Source organism: Phaseolus vulgaris, chromosome 8, assembly GCF_051622355.1.
Source record: "Phaseolus vulgaris cultivar YP4 chromosome 8, ASM5162235v1, whole genome shotgun sequence".
In the NCBI taxonomy this organism is placed as follows: domain Eukaryota; kingdom Viridiplantae; phylum Streptophyta; class Magnoliopsida; order Fabales; family Fabaceae; genus Phaseolus; species Phaseolus vulgaris.
In genome coordinates this window covers 47,613,021-47,622,383 of record NC_143505.1, presented here as the reverse complement: position 1 = coordinate 47,622,383, position 9,363 = coordinate 47,613,021, and the positions used below count along the sequence as shown (strand labels likewise).

The following is a 9,363-nucleotide window of genomic DNA, read 5'->3' as shown; positions in this document are numbered from 1 at the left end:
GGTACTATTTGTAGGTAATATCTATAGGTAACAATTTCTCGTCTCAACCCGCTAAAGTTATGTACGTATTTTACCTACAATTTTTTCTCGCCAAAATAGTTCATTATTATATACAGAAAAATCCATAGGTAACGCCCCATGCTCCCCCCACCTTTATTTGTGCGCGCGCCTCCCCTCTCCCCTCTCCCCTCTGTTCCGCGTGCGCTTTCTCGCTCCAAGAAAATCATCCAAAAGCAACCCCATTCTAAACCTCTTTGGTGTATACTGCGAACGCTCATTTTGCTGCTTGAGGTTAGTTATTTTAATTATTGATTTTTGTTGTTATATTTAATTAGTTTGATAATGAATAATATAGTATTGAGTGTATTGAACATGTTGATTCTGAGTTTAGGGGTGTCCGACCTTTGACAATTCTAATTTAGTTTTATTATGAATTAGATAGTAGTTATATGTATTGAATGTGTTAATTCTGAGTTTAGGTGTGTCCGACCTTCGATAATTTTAATTTTTTTTTATAATTAATTAGATAGTATTTGTATGTATTGAACGCGTTGATTTCGAGTTCGGAAATGTTCAACCTTTGACAATTTTGATTCAGATTTTCTTAGTCTACTAGTTCCATGGATTGGAGTTGGATTAATACACCATGTATAAGTGATGCATAGGAGAAAGGCGTGGAAGAATTCATACAGTTTGCACAACGTAATTCCACTGGGCCAAGTTCAGAGAATTTAACAATTATCTCGGAGTAGTTGCTCGTGAAATGATCTTTATCTTAACTTCTTGGAATAACATCATTGAGCACGAGAGAAAAATGATTTGGAAAAACATTCTGGTATGTAATTGTATTTATTTTGTTCAATCTTAAGTTTGTTAACATTTCTTATGAACTAATTATATTTTAAAAATGTAGACACATTATGACATTCCCAATGTCAAAATGCTGAGATCGAAGGTTCTATCTTCAGTGGCTGTCAAGTTGATAAGTGTCTAATTTCAGTAATATTTTATATTAAAATATAGGCACTTATGAGGATTTATTGCTAATTTAAGTATAAAATAATTCCAAATTTATGAATTTATACATTTTTACAGTTTTTATGAGATTTATTTGAATAAGAGCATTTTATTCTCAAATTTTATGTTAATTGCAGATTTCTAGGAGGATTGAAGATTTGGAGTAAATGAGAATAATTTGAGCTAAAAAGAGAAAGCTGGAAGGTCTCAAGGAAAAGAGAAAATCCTTGTACAAAATATACATGCATTGATGAAAAGAGTTGGCAGTAGTTTGTACAGACTCGACAAGAAATGAGAGGTTAATATCACTTCTTTTATTTGATTATAGCTTTTATATTCATGTATTATTAACTTTTGAATGTTGATAGGGTGTCGGAAGAAAGCACAATCCAACCAGGCGCATAATTAGACCCCACACTTATTGTCTTGTGGTGGTTATTGGAAGTTAGAGCAAAAGTTGGTTTAACAAAAGATTAAAGCACTCTTTGCTTCTACTGAGGAAGTGAATAATGTAGATTCTTTAAACCTTCTATCCCCACCTTCCTTCTCATCATGAGAAATGGAAAAATGTATGTCTAAATCATTTAGGGACATGAAATTTTGAGGAATCACGAAGAACAGCTGAACGGACTCTTTAAACACATAATAAATGGGTTAGCCAATTTTATTTAATATTTAATATTACTTATATATTGCTTAATTTTATGTGTTCTAACATGAAATCTTATCATTTCAGTGCTTATTTTGGATATAACATGTTGAGTGGTAGAGCAAGTGCAAAAGCTCACTTGGATGCACCTTAATGTATTTAAAGTAAAATTGTTCACTCACTTCAATGTGTGAATTGATGCATTTAATAAAATTTATTTTAACTTGTATAGGAAAATAAGCAATTTGAAAGTTATGATTGTGGTTACTATGTGATGTAGTGGATGTAACCATTGGACAAGCGATGTAGTGGATGTAACCATTGGACAAGCAGAAATTGATAGAAGTTGGGATCAAGTAATTCTTCAATACAAAAAAAATAAAATTTAGTGTTTATTAATTATTGACTAAATCAAACAATTTTCAAATGTTAGAGTTTTTCAATGACTCACAACAGTTAGACTTAGAAGTACTAGAGTATGTTAGAACAACCACTACAAGAAAAAGTTGTTTTTCCCATGGATAATTACCCATGGACTTAATTACCCATGGACTTTTTTTTTATGTAAATGGGTTTTTACCAATTAAAGATTCAGTGGGTAATGTTATTAATCCAAAAAAGAGAAAGATAAAGTTTGGCACATTACCTAGGAATGTTAGGTGGTAGGAAAATTTTGTATAGTGGATACCATGCTTAATCCATAGGTAAAATAAAATATTTAAAAAAAATAAAAAATAAAAAATATTATGTTTGAATTGGTTTCCATAGCAGCACAATTTCCTTCACTGAAACATTCTCTTGCTTCCAAGATTGAAATATTGTAACTTAGTTTTCTTCGGAAATGTCAATGAGGGTTCTCAAATCGAAATCCAAACCATGAAGATGTGAGAAATTGAAATCCAAACACTTTTAAGAGTTCTGAATCATAATTGAAACCCAAGCAATGGAACTTTGGAGATGGAAGTTCTTTCTCTGTTTGGAAAATGTGTTCCTAATCTCTCTGTCATTCCAAAAGTGTAACCTAAATCTTGTGTACGTCTTTCAAAATCTACACTGAAATCTCCAATCTCTAATTATCCAATTGAATAAGTGTTTGTTATTGATCATTTAGGTAACTAAAAGTTAAATTTTGCAATAATGTACAATTTTTTTTGGTGTTAGAACTTTGATGAGATAAGGTCTTCAAGAATAAACAAGATGGTTATTAAAATTGAGATATGATTAAATTTGCCAACACTAATATATCATAACTTTTTTATTTTTTCCTAAAGCAACTCTTGCTCCCATTTTCCTATCATACCTATACTACACCAAATTTGTTGAAAAATCTTGATATATAAGTTTTCATGTTCGTTATGTCTTCTTACAATGTGTTCACAATCGCAGTTTATACAACACTATAAACAACGATTGTGTCTACAACCGCCTTCTATACGTATAGACTACGGTTTTGACAACAATTGCAGTCTATACCCTTCTCTGATATACTCTGACTTTATTTGTTGTGAACTATAGTTGACGGTTGGTCAAAATAATTGTCGTCTATAGTGCATTATAGACTACGGTTGTGAACTATCGTCTATAAGTTAAAAGTATAAACTACGTGCTGATAGACTATGATTTCAAATTCATTGTTTAAGAGCTTTAAAAACTATTGTCTAAGTTTTTCTACACTAGTGAATAAAGATAAAGACAATACAAAAAATTCATACCCATTAAATATAAAGATAAAGATATAAATAAATTTTTATTTCAAAAATAAAAATGTGATGGTGAAACTCACTCGTTACCATTTCTAACCTCATCACTTTACCACCATAACAGGGAAAACCAATCAACTAGAAAACCAGAAAAGAAAATTACTAGTTTATACTTTACATAGGAAGTGAAAATTAAGTAATACAAACACACCTTACATAATTTGTTAATCATTATATTTTTAAAATCAGTTATATTTGTTAATTTTCCGTCATAATATCCTTTTAGGATTTTCCTCCTAACCATGTTTCTTATTCACAAGACTTTAGTCCTAAATTTTGCTCAAAAAAACCGAGTTTGGTATCACTTTTACCAATGACATTATTGCCTTACATCATTTTAAGCATTCAGTTTCATACCAGCTAATCCAAAAAAAAAATGCCATCGTGTGCAGATTAGTACTCTCCATGAAAGAATAATAGCTAAATGTATCCCCATAAAATTGACTAGTGAACTGCAACTTACGTAGCCCTATTAAGAAGAACCTTCAATTATTCCAATTAGTACTCACTAACATGCAATCATAAGAAAACACTAATACAAAGAATTGAGTGAAACTAATTCCCATCATCATCGTGCTCTCGGTATCGCCTGAGAATCTTTGCACAAGCAGATGCAACCTTTTGCTTCATGAAACCCAAGTTGTTGACAAACCTATCATTGGTAGCAATACCATTGAAGCGATTGAGAACAACACGTGAGTGGTCACGCCCTGGAGTGGGTTCTCTACAGTCACGTAGAGGACTGGTTACAAGACTCGCATCACAATTTTGGTTTGCTTGATTCGCGTCCACGAAGATCGTATATGATCCTGAGGAATCGGTCTTAACCTTCTTGCTGTACACAATGTTACCTCTCATTCTGTCCCTGCATTCCATAGTAACCTCCGCACCTACGAAGCAACATGTAATCATAAGGAGCCGAAGCTGTAACAGGTTGGATTGAAAAACGAAAATGCGTTTCAAATAAAAATAAATTGCAGTTTCGTTTTTTTTCCAAGGGAACACCAGAGGGGATTGAACAAAGATGCAGAGCATGTTTTGAACAGTTTTATTATAAGCATGTCTAAGATAAGACAATAAAAAATAAAAATATGTTAAGTTTCGAACAAATGTTAACAAGTAGTTGAATCTGAATACAAAAGGTATATATCTTAGAAGAGAAACATTATTTGTATAATAGTTTATATACTTTATAAACAAACATAAAAATATAAAGTATAACTTGCTGTATGTACATGACATGACATCGTTTTTCGAGTGGGAGAAGTCGTTGGTGGAGCAGTTGGGTCAGCTTCTGTTAGAGGTTCGAGTTGTTTCCGGTGAGGTGGATGGTTGGATCGGGAAGGGAGGGGATTTTCAATCTTATTCGGTTAATTTTGCCTATAATCTTGTTAGAAATGATAAAGAGACTATGTTCTCGCCAATTTTCAGTAAGCTGTGGAAGAGCAAGGCTATTCCCTCTGCAGCTCTTATGGCTTGGAGGCTGTTGGAAAACAAGCTTGCTACCAGGGTAAATTTGAGTAGAAGAGGGGTTTTGGTGGATAGCTCGGCGTGTGGTTTGTGTGGGTTGGTGGAAGAGTCTTGTTGTCATTTATTCTTCGACTGCAGTTTTGCTAGGCGGGTGTGGGGGTTGTGCCATAGGTGGCTTGGGGTTTCGATGGCGTCTCATATCCTGCCAAAGTGTAATTTTGATCATTTCAGGTTGAGTTGTGCTTCAGAAACGGTTAATAACGTTTGGACCACAATTTGGGTTGGGGTGGTGAGCGAGTTGTGGAAGCACATGAACAACATTATTTTTAATAGAGGAGTAGGGGATGCTTCTGAAGTTTTTTCTTTGGTACAAGTAAAGGTCTGGTTGTGGGTTTCTATTGTCAGCCTCGTTTTCCTTTTTTGACTGGTGTTTAGAACCTTTGGTTTGCATGAGGCTAATCTCCTGAGTTAGGTTTGTTTTGTAAGTCTGAAGGTTTTAGGCCGGCACGTGTATAAGGGTTGAACCACCCCTAAAGTGGTTCCTATTTATTTATTTTTTATTACCGATAAAAAAAAATTTACATGACATGTTGCATTAAAAGTAAAATTTTGAGTGGTGAGTTGAGGAGAAGAAACATGAAGGCTTACCAGCAATGTAGGTGGTGAGGGGTGTCTCAAAACCAGCACGACAAGGGTCACAATAGACACGACCCTTGACATAGAAAGGGGCTAGGTGAGGACGTATGGCTGAAACCATTACCGGAAGAACACACACAAACACCACAAACCCTATTCTCACATCCATCATCTTCTTGAGACTCTCAGGATTTGTTTGTGTTGATCAGAAACAAGAGAAGAGTGGAAATGAATCCAACAAAAGCTTTAGAGTGTTAGTGTGAGAGAGTTATGTATATATGTTTGTATGTATGTAGAAATGTAGTTCCTTACGTGTGATAAATTAGTAGTGAAGATTGTATAAGCACTGCAAACACTACCAACTTTATAGTCATTCATTGTAGCTCACGCACGAACAGTAAGGAAATTGAAAGTTGCCACGTTATGACAGTGACTTGAATGCACGGTCAAATCCAAGCCCTTATTATTCTCCCCATTCCGCAAGGCTTGGTTCAGTTGAATTGAATATGTGCCTAGTCAGTGATCATAGTTTAATAGTTAACTAACACTTCAATCAATTCACTAACAACTACCTTAGAGCCACATAAATGGACACAATGTGGATTTACTTCGTCCCAACATAATTTTACACTCATGGATAAACACATTTAATTTCTCAATATTTTTTTCGTTGAACATAATATATGTATTTGTTTTTACATTGTATATATATATATATATATATATATATATAATAAGCTATTTAATTGTCTGTAAAACACAAATATCGATGATAATAACTACTGGATAAATTATTTGATAGTATGTCTCATGAATCTATTGGAAATTTACCATGAACTTATCCTTCGTCAATAACTTTTCATTGATAATTTTTTTTCCTCAAGGATTGAGGGTCGAGGATTGTTTGCCATAGCTTGGTTTTCTTCTTTTTTTTAATTTCAATTATTATTGTACCGGTATGGCCGAGAGGCCGAGACCTTAGAAGACTTGGCCGAAAGGCCGAGACCTTGGAAGGCTTGGCCGAGACGACCGAGAGGCCGAGACCTTGGAAGACTTGGCCGAGAGGCCAAGACCTTGGAAGGCTTGGCCGAGACCTTAGAAGACTTGCCCGAGGGGCCGAGACCTTAGAAAACTTGGCCGAGAGGCCGAGACGACCGAGAGGCCAAGACCTTGGAAGGCTTGGCCGAGACGACCGAGAGGCCGAGACCTTGGAAGACTTGGCCGAGAGGCCGAGACCTTGGAAGGCTTGGCCGAGACCTTAGAAGACTTGCCCGAGGGGCCGAGACCTTAGAAAACATGGCCGAGAGGCCGAGACGACCGAAAGGCCGAGACCTTAGAAGACTTGGCCGAGACGACCGAGACCACTGGAACATGGCCGATGGCCGACCCATGCCATGATGATTTGGCCGATGGCCGACCCCTATTACAGTTAACGCTCAAACCAAGATCAGTGAAGTTAATCTATCATTAAGAATTAGGTAATGCAAACCTAAGAGGTATCCACCTCGATAAATGGGCCCAACAAGGTAGGCCCACTAGAATAATATAAATAGTACGCATCCCAAGGAGTAAGGTATGTCATTTATCACTCTGAGAGCTGACCACCCGCTTTACTGACTTGAGCGTCGTAGTGCCTTCGCAGGTACCCCCACCATCCGGTGTTCAGCCGAGACCGAGGGCCGAAGGAGAAGCAGGAGGACGAAGAGAACCCCAGTTCACTACCCAGTTACCTGATCGACCGAAGGAAGGAGAAGAAGACTTCAATAGTTCTCTAGGTCCCATCTCCCTAGCAGGAACAATTATTATACAATCTGTTAATTTTTTTTTCTCTCAACATCCTTATGGAAGTTTCTACCAGAGTTATTTATAAATAAATAAAAATGCTATTTTAGTATGAATTCTACATATTATAAATAAATAAAAATATTATTAAATTTATAAAAAATTGTGGGTTTGATTGGTGGCTCACCCACACAAAATTATATTAGCGTGGGTTTGACCTTCAAGATGTCCAAACATTTATAAAGTAGCGTGAGTTTAGCCATAAATAAGCATAGGTTAAGTCTTCATGTTTGTTTGCCACAAATTTGCGTTGGTTAAGCCTTCAAAATATATTTTATATTATTTATTTGAAGAAGTGTAGGCTTAGCCTACAAGTTTGGCACACAAATAATTTCAAATAACGATACAGTTTCTAGGCTTCATCGGATTATAATTAAAAAGAAAAATATTTTTTATTGAAATAAATCAATTTTAAAATTACATTAGATTTTTTAAGATAATTTTAAAGATACAATTATTTTAGGGAGCAATCTGATCAAGAAATATTTTTCTTACTAAAAAAGTTTTATTTATAATTTTTTTTTTATACTTTTTACTTGTCTTGAAAATTCAATGTTGTTTTTTCTATGAGCAAGAAAAAATATTTTTTTAATAGGAACAAGGAAAAACATATATTAATTAGGATAAGTGGATTGCCCCAACCAATAGATAGTTATTTTCTAATACAAGGCCACGATAATAAACATCTTTTATTTTCTAATTAACTTGGCACAAGACATTTTGCTTTGTTTGCACTTTGAACTTAGTAGTTAAACCAATTGCACCAAAATACAAAGGTAGAAACGTGATAACGGTGGTTTTTGATTGAAGATATTTTGATTGAAATTGAACTAAAGTTACTTTAATTAACTAAGGTTGAGCTATAAATATTTTAAGAAAAATGAGGAACAATAAAATGGTGCAGAGCTAGTAGATACCAAGACAACCAAGACAAGCTTACCTTCACACTCTTCAAAATACCAAGAAAAACAGAAAACACGTTTTAAAAAACGTAACTTGATGACAAACAAAAGTTGAGCTATATAAGGTTCCAACTAGCAAAAACTTCTACTTTCTGATCATGTCAACCAAGAGAAGTTAAATCTTAAACAGAAGTTTTGATTACTAGATAAGAAACATGTCAACCTAGAGAAGTTGAATCTTAAATTTAGTAAACTAAGTGTAGCCATAACAATATACAGGAACAAAACTGCATTGTCACTAATCATAAGAAGCAACACCAAACCTTGGTCCCCAAGGTAGAATTGGCTGCTTGTTAGCGTACTTAATCTCCTTTGAAACCTGCATTTAGTTTAATAAATGATTAAGATTTGGAGATGCAAACAAAACAACAAATTGGAATCTAGGGCAGTGTTAGCAATACACTCTCACAATATTATTTTTTGCACTTTATACTATAGATTAAAAAATTTAAATGGAGACTACAACATGGTGCAAGCTTTCAGCAGTTTTGAAGAACATTGGATAGAAATTTGCAATGACATCAGAGATGACACTCTAAGTTCAAGAATCAAGTCACCAAAAATGAGAAAGGCTGTTTTGGACATCATCTCTCCAAGTCCAGATTTGGCTTCAAAGTTGGAAAGTGCTTGCCATGAGCTACAAGTGGTAGAGTGGTTTGGTTTAATTCTTAAACTCTGGCCAAATGCTAAGTATGTCTACTCCATAATGACAGGGTCCATGCAACCATATTTAAAAAAACTTACGCATTGTGCAAATGGGTTGCCTTTGGTTAGTGCTGATTATGGCTCAACTGATAGCTGGATAGGGGTTAATGTTGATCCTAGTTTACCACCAGAAGATGTAACATTTGCTGTGGTTCTTAGTTTCTCTTACTTTGAGTTCATACCACTTCACAGGCATGAAAAAAATTTCAGTTCAGGAGCTGATGATTTCACGGAAGATAAGCCAATTCCACTCTCTAAGATTAAAGTAGGACAAGAGTATGAAGTTGTGCTCACAACTCTCACCGGTATGCATTTTTCTTAA

General features: G+C 34.9%; 1 protein-coding gene and 1 pseudogene across 1 annotated transcript; one reads left to right on the top strand and one right to left on the bottom strand.

Moving 5' to 3' along the window:
* Window positions 1-3,834: 3,834 nt before the first annotated feature.
* LOC137826392 (olee1-like protein) lies at window positions 3,835-5,849 on the bottom strand. Its single transcript, XM_068632350.2, has 2 exons — window positions 5,545-5,849; window positions 3,835-4,316 (listed from the first exon to the last, which is right to left on the bottom strand). The coding sequence occupies exons 1-2, from the start codon at window positions 5,702-5,704 to the stop codon at window positions 3,982-3,984; spliced, it is 495 nt and encodes a 164-aa protein (XP_068488451.2). The 5' UTR covers window positions 5,705-5,849; the 3' UTR covers window positions 3,835-3,981.
* A 2,953-nt stretch (window positions 5,850-8,802) lies between these two features.
* Window positions 8,803-9,363, top strand: LOC137825265 (indole-3-acetic acid-amido synthetase GH3.10 pseudogene; annotated as a pseudogene).

Bases quoted from the DNA above. Each gene is read 5' to 3' on its own strand.
- LOC137826392 (XM_068632350.2), bottom strand. From the start codon at position 5,704: ATGATGGATGTGAGAATAGGGTTTGTGGTGTTTGTGTGTGTTCTTCCG. The intron at 4,317-5,544 runs GTAAGCCTTCAT...GTTGCTTCGTAG, and splicing joins CCTCACCACCTACATTGCTG to GTGCGGAGGTTACTATGGAA.